This window comes from Neoarius graeffei, chromosome 27, assembly GCF_027579695.1.
Source record: "Neoarius graeffei isolate fNeoGra1 chromosome 27, fNeoGra1.pri, whole genome shotgun sequence".
NCBI classification, from domain to species: Eukaryota; Metazoa; Chordata; class Actinopteri; order Siluriformes; family Ariidae; genus Neoarius; species Neoarius graeffei.
The window spans coordinates 27,055,247-27,071,584 of record NC_083595.1 but is presented as its reverse complement, the minus strand read 5'-3'; the positions used below and the strand labels follow the sequence as shown (position 1 = coordinate 27,071,584).

The 16,338-nt window shown below is 42.0% G+C and overlaps 1 protein-coding gene across 1 annotated transcript in view; it reads left to right on the top strand.

Moving 5' to 3' along the window:
• The window catches only part of piezo1 (piezo-type mechanosensitive ion channel component 1), a 353,209-nt gene that overhangs the window by 334,108 nt on the left and 2,763 nt on the right, over positions 1–16,338 (top strand). Inside the window, exons 42-50 of the mRNA XM_060911720.1 lie at positions 1,886–2,100; positions 4,285–4,443; positions 7,106–7,253; positions 10,494–10,682; positions 13,937–14,029; positions 14,124–14,296; positions 14,392–14,514; positions 14,608–14,687; positions 15,133–15,328. Of these exons, the coding sequence (XP_060767703.1) occupies positions 1,886–2,100; positions 4,285–4,443; positions 7,106–7,253; positions 10,494–10,682; positions 13,937–14,029; positions 14,124–14,296; positions 14,392–14,514; positions 14,608–14,687; positions 15,133–15,328 (1,376 nt within the window). The remainder of the gene's footprint in view (positions 1–1,885; positions 2,101–4,284; positions 4,444–7,105; positions 7,254–10,493; positions 10,683–13,936; positions 14,030–14,123; positions 14,297–14,391; positions 14,515–14,607; positions 14,688–15,132; positions 15,329–16,338) is intronic.

Genomic DNA, 16,338 nt, shown 5'->3' with positions numbered 1-16,338 from the left:
ATTTTACAACTTATGGTGGGAAATAAAAGTGTGACTTTTCATGGAAAACACAAAATTGTCTGGGTGACCCCAAACTTTTGAACGGTAGTGTGTGTATATATATATGTGTGTGTATGTACAGTCGTGTTCAAAATAATAGCAGTGTGTTTAAAAACGTGAGTAAAGCTCAAAATCCTTATAATAGTTTTTATTTCCATGCATTGGGAACACTGCATATTATATTCTACATCAAAACATGAAGAAAAATGTATCAATGTTTTAATTACTTTACAGAAAATGAAGAAAAATGAATTTTGGGCTGTTCAAAAAAATAGCAGTGCCTGCATTTTTCATTACAAACTCAAATATTGACTGTATAAACTGAAAAAATCTTTAGGATTTAGCATTCCTGTGAATCACTAAACTAATATTTAGTTGAATAACCACGGTTTCTGAGAACTTCTGGCACCTGTGAACAGGTATTCCAGCCCAGGATGATTTGACAACATTCCACAATTCCTCTGCATTTCTTGGTTTTGCCTCAGAAACAGCATTTTTGATGTCACCCCACAAGTTTTCTATCGGATTAAGTTCCGGGGATTGGGATGGCCACTCCATGACTTTAATTTTGTTGGTCTTGAACCCTGATGCTGCTCGCTTACTGGTGTGTTTGGGGTCGTTGTCTTGTTGAAACACCCATTTCAAGGGCATTTCCTCTTCAGCATAAGGCAACATGACCTCTTCAAGTATTTTGATATCTGCAAACTGATCCATGATCCCTGGTATGCGATAAATAGGCCCAACACCACAGTAAGAGAAACATCCCCATATCATGATGCTTGCACCAACATGCTTCACTGTCTTCAGAGTGTACTGTGGCTTGAATTCACTGTCTGGGGGCCATCTGACAAACTGTCTGCGGCCCTTGGACCCAAAAAGAACAATCTTACTTTCATCAGTCCACAAAATGTTTTTCCATTTCTCTTTAGGCCAGTCGATGTGTTCTTTGGCAAATTGTATCCTCTTCAGCACGTCTTTTTTTTTTAACAGTCGGACTTTGCGGGAGCTTCTTGCCGATAGATTAGCTTCACACAGGCGTCTTCTAATTGTCACAGTACTCACAGGTAACTTCAGACCGTCTTTGATCACCCTGGAGCTGATCATTGGCTGAGTCTTTGCCATTCTGGCTATTCTTCGATCCATTCGAATGGTAGTCTTCTGTTTTCTTCCACGTCTCTCTGGCTTTGCTGTCCATTTTAAAGCACTGGAGATCATTTTAGCCGAGCAGCCTATCATTTTCTGCACTTCTTTATGCGTTTTCCCCTCTCCAATCAATGTTTTAATCAAAGCATGCTGTTCTTCTGAACAATATCTGGAACGACCCATGTTTCTCAGGTTTTCAGAGAGAAATGGATGTACAACATGTGCCGGCTTCATCCTTAAATTAGTGCCACCTGACTGACATCTGTTTTTTCACAGAATGAATGACCTCACTAATTGAACTCCACACTGCTATTATTTTGAACACGCCCCTTTCACTTAATTATTCAATTACACAGATTCAGGAACATGCATATCATGAATGTTGGGTCTGTTGGTTTTCTACGACTTTACTACACCTACTGGTAAATTATTTGCCATGTAGTAATATAATTTCTACCAAAAGCAGTGATTGATCTGGTTAGTCATGTTGGACTGCTATTATTTTGAACACAACTGTATGTACGATGAGAGTGACCATCCATAAACCTTTAGAGAAATGTTTTAAGTGCTTTTGCAACTCCAAAATGTGTGGTTCATATACAATTTATAGGTTTCAATTTCTGTAAAAAAAAAAAAAAGCAAGCAAAACCAAGCAGCAGTGTGATGAGCAGGTGAGGGCTGAAGTGTGCGATTTCTGTCCCAGAAACACTCGGCTGCTGCAGACATCGCCACCACACTTTCAGATGACCAGGTCCCTGAAGCTTTCCTCGTCATGCTCCTCATCCAGTTCAGCACCATGGTGATCGACCGCGCTCTCTACCTGCGCAAGGCCGTGCTCGGAAAACTCATCTTCCAGGTCATCCTCGTGCTGGGTATCCACATCTGGATGTTCTTCATCCTGCCTGCAGTCACTGAGAGGTAAGGGGTTGAAACTTATTTTTTGCATTCACTGATTGACACAAGTGAAAGTGCGAGGGATTCAAATAATCTAAAACAGCAGAACTGTGACCCCAAATGGCACAAGAGAGCACAGAAATTGGGTCATGATTATCTGCTGTAAATGAGGGCTGTTCGGTAATACAGTGGGGCAAAAAAGTATTTAGTCAGTCACCAATTGTGCAAGTTCTCCCACTTAAAAAGATGAGAGAGGCCTGTAATTTTCATCATAGGTATACCTCAACTATGAGAGACAAAATGAGAAAAAAAAATCCAGAAAATCACAGTGTCTGATTTTTAAAGAATTTATTTGCAAATTATGGTGGAAAATAAGTATTTGGTCAATAACAAAAGTTCATCTCAATACTTTGTTATATACCCTTTGTTGGCAATGACAGAGGTCAAACGTTTTCTGTAAGTCTTCACAAGGTTTTCACACACTGTTGCTGGTATTTTGGCCCATTCCTCCATGCAGATCTCCTCTAGAGCAGTGATGTTTTGGGGCTGTCACTGGGCAACACGGACTTTCAACTCCCTCCAAAGATTTTCTATGGGGTTGAGATCTGGAGACTGGCTAGGCCACTCCAGGACCTTGAAATGCTTCTTACGAAGCCACTCCTTCATTGCCCGGGCGGTGTGTTTGGGATCACTGTCATGCTGAAAGACCCAGCCACGTTTCATCTTCAATGCCCTTGCTGATGGAAGGAGGTTTTCACTCAAAATCTCACGATACATGGCCCCATTCATTCTTTCCTTTTCACGGATCAGTCGTCCTGGTCCCTTTGCAGAAAAACAGCCCCAAAGCATGATGTTTTCACCCCCATGCTTCACAGTAGGTATGGTGTTCTTTGGATGCACCTCAGCATTCTTTCTCCTCCAAACACAAGTTGAGTTTTTACCAAAAAGTTCTATTTTGGTTTCATCTGACCATATGACATTCTCCCAATCCTCTTCTGGATCATCCAAATGCTCTCTAGCAAACTTCAGACGGGCCTGGACATGTACTGGCTTAAGCAGGGGGCACCTCAGGATTTGAGTCCCTGGCGGCGTAGTGTGTTACTGATGGTAGCCTTTGTTACTTTGGTCCCAGCTCTCTGCAGGTCATTCACTAGGTCCCCCCGTGTGGTTCTGGGATTTTTGCTCACCATTCTTGTGATCATTTTGACCCCACGGGGTGAGATCTTGCGTGGAGCCCCAGATCGAGGGAGATTATCAGTGGTCTTGTATGTCTTCCATTTTCTAATAATTGCTCCCACAGTTGATTTCTTCACACCAAGCTGCTTACCTATTGCAGATTCAGTCTTCCCAGCCTGGTGCAGGTCTACAATTTTGTTTCTGGTGTCCTTTGACAGCTCTTTGGTCTTGGCCATAGTGGAGTTTGGAGTGTGACTGTTTGAGGTTGTGGACAGGTGTCTTTTATACTGATAACGAGTTCAAACAGGTGCCATTAATACAGGTAACGAGTGGAGGACAGAGGAGCCTCTTAAAGAAGTTGTTACAGGTCTGTGAGAGCCAGAAATCTTGCTTGTTTGTAGGTGACCAAATACTTATTTTACCGAGGAATTTACCAATTAATTCATGAAAAATCCTACAATGTGATTTCCTGGATTCTTTCCCCCCATTCTGTCTCTCATAGTTGAGGTATACCTATGATGAAAATTACAGGCCTCTCTCATCTTTTTAAGTGGGAGAACTTGCACAGTTGGTGGCTGACTAAATACTTTTTTGCCCCACTGTATGTGTGTTTATTAAGACAGGTATTCGGACAGATATTCTCTAATGTCTTTCTGCTTACATGTTTAATTCATATTAATATCATAAACGAAACCAAATAGTTTTCTAAGTTTTCTTGGCACTTATCTAAGAGCTATTTTATAAATTCCAGTGAGGTTTGTTAAATTGCACAGAGTAAGTGATCATGCAATCATTTCAAGAGAAATTGTGTGATCTAATGCAATTTCCTTTTCAAATTAGTCCGAAAGTGAAGGAAGTGATTTAAATGTAAATAAGATGAAATGAAACGCTTCATATTTGGGGAAAAAAGAAAGCCTCAGAGGAAACACTGTAGATTTTCTCTTTAATGAAAAGTTTACTCTTTGGAAATGTTTTTCTTTGCAAAATTTAAATAAGAAATAAGCTACTTCTCTTTTCTCTTCATCTGTACAGGATGTTCAGCCAGAATTTTGTGGCCCAGCTCTGGTACTTTGTCAAGTGCATCTACTTCACCCTGTCTGCATATCAGATCCGCTGTGGCTACCCCACTCGCATCCTTGGAAACTTCCTCACTAAGAAGTACAACCACCTCAACCTCTTTCTCTTCCAAGGGTGAGACTTTGCATAATTGTAACTGTGTTTTTTTTTTCACCCGTCACTGTGCCTGCTGGGAGCGGGAGAGCTTAACAGTGGTCACAGCCGCATTGGTAAGGTTCAGCTAGTCTTTGAGCACATATTCAATTTCAGCTTCGAGCAGGCAGTCAGAACATGCTGTTTTACAGAGCCTAGATTAAGGTAGCGTAATTGGATAAAAAAAAGATAAGTGACCCTCATGATACATTATATGATATGAAATAGGATATAAGATATGACATGTTGACAAAATATAATTGGGTTGTAATTAGGTTGTAAAATCGATATAAAGTGGCAACAGAAGTCTATGCATATTACTAACCCCATGTCCGGAAAAATTAGGATTTTTTCCAAAATTCAATAAAGGCAAAAAGCTGTGATTTGTTAATTCATCCGTCCATTATCCATAACTGCTTATCCTGTGCAAGATTGCGTGCAAGTCGGAGCCTATCCTAGCTGACTATGGGTGAGAGGCGGGGAGAACATGCAAACTCTGCACAGAAAGGCCCCCCTGTCGGCCACTGGGCTCGAACCCGGAACCTTCTTTCTGTGGGGCGACAGTGCTAACCACTACACCACCGTGCCGCCTTGTTAATTTACGTGAACCTTTATTTAACTGACAAATGTACAAAGAAAAGCTTTTCGATAGTTTTACAATTGTATTTTGTAAATCTAAACGTAGTTAGAATTTGATGCCTGCAACACACACACAAAAAAAAAAAGCTGGGACAGAGTCATGATTAGCATTGTGTTACATCACCTTTCCTTTACTAACCCTTTATAATCGTATGGGATCTGAGGATACTAATTGTTGCAGTTTTACAATTGGAATTTTTGTCCGTTCTTGCTTGATACAAGACTTCAACTGCTCAACAGTCAATGGTCGCGTTTGTCTGATTCTACTCTTAATGATGCATCATGCATTCTCAGTAGAAGGCAGATCTGAGCTGGCAGCAGGCCAGTCATGCGCACACACTCTGACTATGAAGCCATGCTGTTGTAGCCCCTGCAGAATGAGGCCTGGCATTGTCCTGCTCAAATAAACATGGACTTCCCAGGAAGAGATGTTGCCTTGATGAATCTCTCTCTAAAATTCCAATCTATGCCCCAATATATCAACGGTATTTTCACACACATGCGACTCACCCATGCCGTGGGCACTGATGCACCCCATACCGTCACAGATGCTGGCTTTTGCACCTTTCTCTGATGACAAACTGGATGGTCGTGTTCACCTTTGGCACTGAGAACTTGACGTCTGGTTTTCCCAAAAACAAACTGAAGTGTGACTCATCTGACCACAGCACACGTTTCCACTGTCTCTTGGTCCATCTGAGATGAGTTCAGGCCCAGAGAAACCAGCGTTGTTTCTGCATAGAATTGATGAATGGATTCCTCCTTGAGTAATACAGTTTCAGGTTGCATTTCTGGATACAGTGGCAGACTGTGTTAAGTGACAACGGTTTTCCAAAGTACTCCTGAGCCCATGTGGATATATTTGTCACATTAGCATGACGGTTTCTCAGGCAGTGCCGCCTGAGGGCTTGAAGGTCATTCAACAGTGGTTTCCAACCTTGTCCTTGATGCTCTGAGAGTTCTCCGAGTTCCCTAAATCTTTTCACACTATTATGCACTGTAGATTTTGAAAAACCTTGAGAAATGTTCTTTTTGAATTGACTAACAATTTTTTCATGAATTTTGGGGCAAAAGAATGAGCCATGACCCATCCTTGCTTGCAAAGACCTTTGCTGGATGCTTCTTTTATACCAATCATGTTCCCATTTAATCTGCTTATTGCAGAATCTTCCAAAATGGAGTTACTTGAATATCCTATCAATTTCAGTCTTATTTTGCCTTTATCACAACTTTTTTGAGTGTGTTGGAGGCATCAAATTCTAACTTTATTTCTATTTACAAAATATAATTAAGTTGGTCAGTAAAACTATTGGAAGTCTTTTCTTTGCACTTTTATCACTTAAATTAAGGATCACATGAATTAACAAGTCACAGATTTTTGTTTTTTTTGCATTTGCGAAAATATCCCAACTTTTCTGGAAATGGGGTCAGTATATAGAAATCCTGCAACAAGAAGTAATGCCATTTCCTTTCTCTTCTTAATTACTGTCTTGATTATTATTATTATTATTGATGGATTTTGCTTCATATATATATATATATATATATATATATATATATATATATATATATAATATAGGGCGGCACGGTGGTGTAGTGGTTAGCGCTGTCGCCTCACAGCAAGAAGGTCCGGGTTCGAGCCCCGTGGCCGGCGAGGGCCTTTCTGTGCGGAGTTTGCATGTTCTCCCCGTGTCCGTGTGGGTTTCCTCCGGGTGCTCCGGTTTCCCCCACGGTCCAAAGACATGCAGGTTAGGTTAACTGGTGACTCTAAATTGACCGTAGGTGTGAATGCGAGTGTGAATGGTTGTCTGTGTCTATGTGTCAGCCCTGTGATGACCTGGCGACTTGTCCAGGGTGTACCCCGCCTTTCACCCGTAGTCAGCTGGGATAGGCTCCAGCTTGCCTGCGACCCTGTAGAACAGGATAAAGCGGCTAGAGATAATGAGATGAGATGAGATATATAATATATAAAATATTAGTATGTGTTACTTCATGTCGTTCCTAGGTTCCGCTTGGTTCCATTCCTGGTGGAGCTTCGAGCCGTAATGGACTGGGTCTGGACCGACACCACTCTATCTCTCTCTAACTGGATGTGTGTGGAGGACATTTACGCTAACATCTTCATCATAAAGTGCAGTCGAGAGACTGAGAAGGTCTGGAGGCACATCAACATTTGTGTTTTGATCAGGGTTCTGCTCATCCTATCTGGTTCACTGAATTACCAATGTTAAAGAAGCTGAAAGCAACATAAACACTTATTTTGTGTTTGTCTGTGCAAGAGTAAGATTGGTCCATCTGACCAACCCATGCAGCTAAGCTATAGCAAAAATAGAGTCTAAAAACACCTAAACCTGTGAGTGCCATTGTTTCACGATCATTGGCCATTGAGTGCCATTGTTTCACGATCCAACAAAAACTGCACTGGTATTTTTATTTTTTTGTCTAAATGAACCTGACTCGAGTCATCCCCTAATTAATATCTTGTTTTAAAAAAAAGATTTATAGCAGCAGGACATACTGTAAATGTGCCTTCACTGGAGACACATGACAGATTGATATCAAATCAAAATATTAATCAAATATACCATGCACTGAGAGGCTCCGGTTGGAATCATGGATTCTCTGAGGTGACCGGTAAAGTACTATTTTGTGAAGGACGCAGCCCTGAAGAAAATAGTCCTATGCCAGTCACCGAAGAGAATCCATAATTACCGGTGTCCCTCAGTGCATGGTATATTGGATTTTCAGTTGTGGTCAGAAGTTTACATACAGTGACGTGAATGTCATCTTGGATATGAATGTCATGGCAATATTTGGGCTTTCAGTCATTTCTCTGAACTGTTCTTTTTCTGTGGCAGAATGATTGTACAGCATACAGCTTTAATAAAAAAAAAACACTAGAATTTGGTGCACAAGTTTTAATTTTCTCTGGGTTTTTGAAATCAAGACAGGGTCAAAATTATACATACAGCACACCTAATATTTGGGTAAAATGTCTCTTCGCAAGATTCACCTTGCCCAAACATTTTTGTTTACCCTGAACAAGCTTCTGGCAGAATTCTGGTTGGATGTTTCACGACTCTTCAGGGTAGAATTGGTAGAGTTCAATTAAATATATATATATATATATATATATATATATATATATATATTTTTTTTTTTTTTTTTTTTTTTTCTTGGCATGGATTCGACTTATAAGCACGGTCCATATATTTTCAATAGGGTTGAAGTCAGGACTTGTTTTAAGCTTAATGTTAGCCTGCTCTATCCTCCACAACCAGCTCTGATGCATGTTTGGGTTCATTGTCCTGTTGTAACTCCAAAGTCCCAAGTCGTGTTCAAGTTTCTGATGGTTTATGCTGAAGAATTCTGAGGTAGTCCTCCATTATTCCATCCACTTTGTGCAATGAACCAGTTCCACTGGCAGCAAAACAGCCCCAGAGCATGATCATCCTACCACCACCACCAGCTGGTACAGTGTTCCTCTGTACATGGTGGTCATTGTGGCGAAACAACTCAATCTTTGTCTTATCTGACCATATAGCTATCCTCCAGAAGGCTTTTTTACTTTGTCCGTGTGGTCAGTTTCAAACTTTAGTTAAGCTTGAAGGTGTCAATTTGGGAGCAGGGGGTTATTTCTTGGATAGCAGCCTCTTAGCCCATGGTGATCTGAACTGTAGACAGTGATCCATCAGCTTCCAGTTCATGGCAGGGCTGTGCCATGGTGATTCCCAGGTTGTTCCTGACCATCCAAACCAATTTCCTTTCAGCTGAGGGTGACAGTTTGGGTTTTCTTGAAGCAAAGTGGCTTGGCAAAGTGGCTGCGCCTCACAATAACTTGCATACAATTGTTTGAACTGATCTTGGAATTTCCAGTTGTTTAGACATGACATTCCAGAGTTGTCTATCTGAGATCCTCTTTCTCAGATCTGCACTGAGCTCCTTGGACTTTCCCATTTTACTGTGTATTGGTCAATCCAATGAGTGCTGTAAACAAACTCTTTTTATGAAGGCACAGAGAAGCTACCAGCTGTAGTCAGTCACGATCACTAACAGGAAGTTAAGAGACCTCGGCTTTGGCAAGATAAAAGACATTTTAGAAGTTTTAGCACCTCTGAATTAATAATCTAAGTGAGCGTATGTAAATTTTTGACCCTGTATGTATAATTTTGACCCGGTGTTGATTTCAGGAAACCCAAAGAAAATTAAAACTTGTGCACCAAATTCTAGGGTTTTTTTTATTATTAAAGCTGTATGCTGTACAATCATTCTGCCACAGAAAAAGAACAGTTCAAAGAAATTACTGAAAGCCCAAATATTGCCATGACATTCATGTCACTGTATGTAAACTTCTGAGCACAACTGTATATCAATCATCAAAAAAATTCCAAACTAAGTGTTAAGATTGAATCTCAGCATAAACTCGCTGGAGGCAACCATGTTTGTTTATGTCGGAGCGACCTTCGACTTGCGCATGTGTAATGTAGCATATCATATCGCCTGCTTCTTTAGGCATGATCATGATACATAGATCTACACGCAGAAATGCTCGCAAAGCCACAGCTGTGACTCGAGTCGGCTGTATAGCTTAAAATTGTGATGTTAGTTCATGGTATATCCAGGATATACCATGACTGACTCACACCATATCCATTTCTTACATTTTTGACGTCACGATATGCATTGCTTAATCAATGGTGGAACTATTTTATGTCACGTGAGCCGTCCTTGGCCAATCCCTGCACGGGAGATTTTTATGCCTCCGCCACCGTAAGGTGCAGGAAACATTATGTTTTCGGGTTGTCCGTCTATCCGTGCGTCCGTCCGTGCGTGTCCCCATCCCGAAACCTTCCATGCGTGCGTGCGTGCATGCGTCCGTCCCGAAACCTTGTGAACGCAATATCTCAAAGGCTAATGAAAGGACTTTCACCAAACTTTCACTATTTGTGTGCTTTGGGACAAACATGAACTGATTAGATTTTGAGATCAAAAGGTCGAAGGTCAAGGTCACTGTGAGGTCAAATGTCTGTCCGAAAAACTTGTGAACACAATAACTCCAAGGCAGATGAATGGAATTTCACCAAACTTTCACCATTTGTGCATTTGGGGACAAAGATAAACTGATTAGATTTTGAGATCAAAAGGTCGAAGGTCAAGGTCACTGTGAGGTCAAATGTCTGTCCAAGAACCTTGTGAACACAGTATCTCCAAGGCTGATACAAGTAATTTCACCAGGTCATGATTACTGTGAGGTCAAATGTCCATCCCCAAATCACAACTTAATAAGGCGTGTAGTCTACCGGGCGGAGGCATCCCCATTGACGCCGTTGGCATCGAGTTCTATCTAGTTTTGATGAGGGATATAATGTTGTATAATCGTGTTTTCTTTCCAGAAATATCCTCAACCAAAAGGCCAGAAAAAGAAGAAGATAGTTAAGTATGGAATGGGTGGGCTCATCATCTTTTTCCTCATCTGTATCATCTGGTTCCCACTACTCTTCATCTCCTTGGTCAGATCAGTTGTGGGTGTGATCAATCATCCTGTGGATGTAACTGTGACATTCAAGTTGGGAGGTTATGAGGTAATGAAATCGAAACATCCTGAACAGGAATTCATGAAAGTCTATCAAACACTAACACCCTGACAGCCACCAAGACACATCAACTAGCATTTATCAACACACCACAACATCCTCCAGCAAACAAACCCTAACATTCACCAACACACACTAACATTCTGCAACAAATAAACCCTATTCTTTTAAGTTCGTTTCTTAAGACACGTATTTTTGTTACCTCGCTTGTTGACAGTTTCGGCGAACACTTCCGCCTTCTTCAAAACAGTCACCAGATGTCGAGTGGTGACGTGCCTTATCAGCTGATGTTACTCTATGGAGGCGTGAACGTCCCGCCCAATTTGACAGGTAGTCCACGCCTCCTGCTGTCAGGCCGCTGGCCCAGGACTGCGCTCCAGACCTGGAGCGCAGTCCTGGGCCAGCGGCCTGACAGCAGGAGGCGTGGACTACCTGTCAAATTGGGCGGGACGTTCACGCCTCCATAGAGTAACATCAGCTGATAAGGCACGTCACCACTCGACATCTGGTGACTGTTTTGAAGAAGGCGGAAGTGTTCGCCGAAACTGTCAACAAGCGAGGTAACAAAAATACGTGTCTTAAGAAACGAACTTAAAAGAATAGTTATAATTATCAGACATAATGAATTTTCACTACATAACAAATAAACCCTCTTATCGTTCAGATTATGTTTTACTCTGTTTTGATTGGCTGAGTGAACTGCAAATAACTGCCTACAAATAATCTGCTCATGCACTGTTACTTCGAACTTTTGTATTGTGAGTTCTATGAGATGTAAATAAGACAGTGATTGTATCTGATTTTTTTTTTATCATCGTTTGACTCATCGCGTGAACTTTTGTAATCAGTATTTTTTTTTTAAAAAATCTGAATGATAAAACAGTTATTGAGCTCGGTTTTTATCGTGATTTGTTAGTGTCTCGCAAGCAATTATTTTCAATGACATGCACCAATATTCCACAACATAGATAAACGTTTTGCAATTAATGCCAGCATAATGTATATGGTTAAAGGTGCTGACTGCAAAGTTGAATTCTGGGCAAAATGTTCCATTTCTATTGCTGTGGGAGTTTCGAGATGTTTCGCTGCTGCACACACCGCGTATCCTATGTGTAAATGTTCTGCCGAGATAAAACGTGTCCTGCATTTTACGATTACGGAGATTCCCGAAGCAAGTGAGCATCAACATCACATGACCACAGTAGGGTGTGTTTACTGGTTAATACTGTTAACCAAAACAAGTCAGCATGGGCAAACATAGCGGACTCTGCTCTCCCACCAGCGAAAAAGAAAAGGAAAGCCTGCCTAGTGAGTGCAACTGCAAGATAGAGCAAGATTACATCATCATCATCTTCTTCTTCTATTGGCTGCTCCCGATTAGGTGTTGCCACAGCGGATCTTTCATCTCCATTGCTCCCTGTCTTCCGCATCCTTCTCTACCACTTTCATGTCCTCTCTCACCATATCCATGTATCTCCTCTTTGGCCTCCCTCGTTTTCATGTGCCTGGCAGCTCCATCCTCAACATTCTCCTTCCAACATGCTCTGCATCTCTTCTCAGGATGTGCCCGTACCATCTCAGTCTCATCTCAGCGTAATTCCCAAGCTCTCCACATGTGCTGTCCCTCTGATGTGCTCGTTCCTTATCCTGTCTAACCTCCCATCGCAAACCTTAACATCCTCAACTCCGCCACCTCCAACTTTGCCTCCTGTCTCTTTGTTAAGGGTGCTGTCTCCAATCCATACATCACAGCTGGTCTCACTACTGTCTTATACATCTTACCTTTCACTTTTGCTGAGACTTTCCTATCACAAATGACTCCCGAAATCCTTCTCCAACTGCTCCACCCTGCCTGCACTCTCTTTCTCACCTCACTATCGCAGCCCCCATTTTCCTGCACAGTTGACCCCAGGTACTTGAATTCATCAACTTTCTTTACATCTACTCCTTGCATCTTCACTACACTCTCATCCCCATTCTCACTGATGCACATGTATTCTGTTTTGCTACTGCTCACCTTCATTCCTCTTTGTTCCAATGCATACCTCCATCTCTCCAGACCCAGCTCAACCTCCTTTCTACTTTCACCACATATCACAATATCATCCGCAAACATCATGCTCCATGGTGACTCTTGCCTCACTTCGTCCATCAAGCTATCCATCACCATGGCAAACAAGAAAGGACTCAAAGCAGATCCTTGATGAAGTCCCACCTTCACCTTGAACCATTCAGTCGTTCCAACTGCACACCTCACTGCTGTTTCACTGTTCTCATACATGTCTTGCACCACTCTAATATACTTCTCATTCACTCCACATTTTCTCATACAATACCATAACTCATCTTTCGGCACTCTATCGTATGCCTTCTCCAGGTCTACAAACACACAATGTAGCTTTCTCTGGCCTTCCCTGGACTTCTCCATTAACATTCTTAAAGCAAAAACTGCATCCGACGTGCTCTTCGTTGGCATAAACCCACACTGCTGTTCACAGATTGCTACCTCTCTTCTCAATCTCGCCTCCAGAGCAAGATTACATGACGTGTCATTTTTCTGGACAGATAACTAAATCATTCTAGCTAGGGTTTAGCTATCTTAGCCTTAGAATGCATGGGCTTGACTCCATGGTAGCGAGTACGGAGTTATACGCCTTGTGTTTTGATCTTACAAAGAAAGAAACAATAACACAAAAGCAGGAACAGAGAAAAGATATCTTCGTCTTTTGTTTCACGGATCTATTCGCGAATGTCCACAAATTACATCCCTGCGACTCAAAATTCTCTGAGGTTGATGCAGAGTCACGATGTTTTCTGCGTGTTGCCATCTTGGTGTGACACAGTTCCATAGTTATACTAAAGCTCCTTGCATTTGGCTATTTCTGTATGGCCGTACTGTTTACCTCAAGAGGTAAAAAGACGGTCCCAAAACGGAGAAAAGCGACCCTCAGCACATCAAAATGATCACATCTCGTCTGCATGATATTGTTCTCGTGAGACACAGGAAAATGCCATGCACAATAAAAAAAAAAAAAAAATTGAAAATGTCAGATGACTCTGCAGTCAGCACCTTTAATGAAAACCGATATGGTGAATGGAGAAGAGTATTGTTGTTGATGCGTGCACTAATTTTGCTCTTGGGTTTGTTGGATGATTTTAGTTCGAGATATTTCGGGCGTGAATATTTTGGGTTTATATCCATGAAGTAAACTGAAGAAAAAAAAATCTGCCTCTCTCTCCAGCCCCTGTTTACCATGAGTGTGCAGCAGCAGTCTATCCAGCCTTTCACTGAAAAGGATTATGACCACCTCACAGAGAAGTTTGGAAATAACGCAGTGAGTGTTGTCGTTCCTTTATCCACTGTATAACCCACTCACGCCTGGACTGTTTAATTGCTGAATCCAATTACAACTCGCCGGTTTCATACAGGTGGCCATGCAGTTCATAACACTGTACAGCTACGAAGACATCGTAACAGCCAATATCGATGGCAGTTCAGGCTCGGTATGGAGAATCAGCCCTCCCAGCAGGCAGGAAGTGATTAAGGAGCTGCTGAACAGCACGGCGGACATGACGCTGCGGCTGGCCTGGAACTTTCAGAGGTCAGTGTGTGAGCACTAGAGCTTTCTGACAGCATCAGTGCTTCAGGTTCTGTTCAGATATATGACTTGTGTCTGCCTTTGTCTGTGGGTTAAAGGGACTTGGGGAAGGGCGGAACAGTGGAAAACACTTACGACAAGCACTCCATTAGTCTGGAACCTGGGAACCCTGTGAGAGCAGACCTGGCCTCACTGCTGCTGGGGAATCGCACTAAGCCAGTGTAAGTGTTGGCACAGTGATTAGACAGCTACGTTTGCATTTGTGCTCGCAGTATTTTACTTCATTATGCGGTTCTTTGTCTCTCCCCTATTAGTCGAGTACCTCACATGTTCCCCAACTACATTCGAGCCCCAAATGGAGCTGAGGCCAAGCCTGTCAGCCAGCTGTACAAGGGTGAGTTTATTGGGCTGATGAAAGCAACAGCAAAAAACTAATACTGCTTATGATGAACAAAAGAGGATAGGATCAGTTTTGTTTTTATTAAATAGATGTATGGATGGAGAAGTTTTGAGGCTAGATAAACTCTTCTTGGATGGATGGTTTGGTGAGATGAATAGATGCTTTTTGGATGGATAAATTATGCTTAGCTTGGTGTATAAATGTTTTATATTGGTTGGATGGATGGATAAAAGCATTTAGGATAGATAAAATGTGCTTGGATGCGATGGAAGATTGGTTGGTTTGGTGGATGGGAAGATGAACGGATGCTTTTTAGACAGCTAAAGTATGTTTACATGGTAGGATGGATGGATATCAGCAGTGAATGTGATTTTAAAAGCTCTATAATCAGTGAAAGTCGTCCATCGTGAACTCGTGTGCTGCTACTGTTTTGTCTCAGGAGAAGAGGAGGGCTATCAGGACGTGACGCTTTCTCTAAAGAGGGATGGATCCCTGAATGGCACCGGAGCTCAGGAGTGGTGGGACATCAGCATTGCAGACTGTAATGCGTCCGCAGGGGCCTGCAAGGTTTTACCCATGGTCATCTTTAATGACAAAGTGAGCCCGCCCAGTCTGGGTTTCCTGGCTGGATACGGGTAAGGAACACTAGTGGGCAGTGAAACAAGACAACACAGAAAGCTGTCTTAAGGCAGTGTTTATTAATTCTAGCCCTGGAGAGATATGGTGCTGCACAGTTTAGTATTTCTCTTGCTCTGACGACATTTTTTGCAACCCAAGAATAAGTTTAGAACTAGAAGTTGAGATGAAGAATCAGGAGTTCTGGATGAGGAGAAATGCTAAAATATGCAGCAGTGTGGCCCTCGGGGACTAAAAAACCTCTGCCTAAAGCTAATCTTGTTCACAAAGCTTCATGACCCACCCTGATTTTGTATAAAGTACCGGAGGAGTAGTTTGACCAACATACTGTTGCGAATATTGCATTAAACATAATCAGAGGTGTCTTTCCACTGAGGTTCCAGAACCATTTCAAACAAGAACTGGAAGGTAATTTTTTACAGCTTGATGTGAGCATCAGAACACACACACAGGCTATATTTTAAATTTACAACATTCATGACGATGCCAAGCCATCTCTGATATAAACCTGCGTTAGTAATGTGCTTCACCAACGTGCCTAAAGTTCCTGAGTTTTAAAACAAGTTTGAGCAAGTTGATATGCATTATTATTTCTATCCACATTCACTGGATATGAGCAATCATGCGCTCTGATTGGCTACTCTACTACTAGCTCATATACCATGAGTAGAGAAAAACAAAATGGCAGAGCATGTTGCTGATAGCCTGGGCCCGCCCATCCTAAGTGTGACGCAACACGGGGGCCTGTTGCGAACTTAGTCTGGCAAGGCAAGCTATCTACAGCTCTTCCAAGTTCCCGAAAAATCGGGAGCCAATCAACTTTGAGCATCTCCAACGGCCCTGGGTAGAGGCGTGTTCAAGGCAGTGACGTAGTAGAACTGCGACCGGAAGCCATAGATTGTTTACAGAATCTATGCCGGAAGCGCTTCATTCACTAGAAACATTACGAACATGGAGCAGCGGCAAGCCTTTGACACAGCGGTAGATGCTGTATTGAAAGCATTCAACG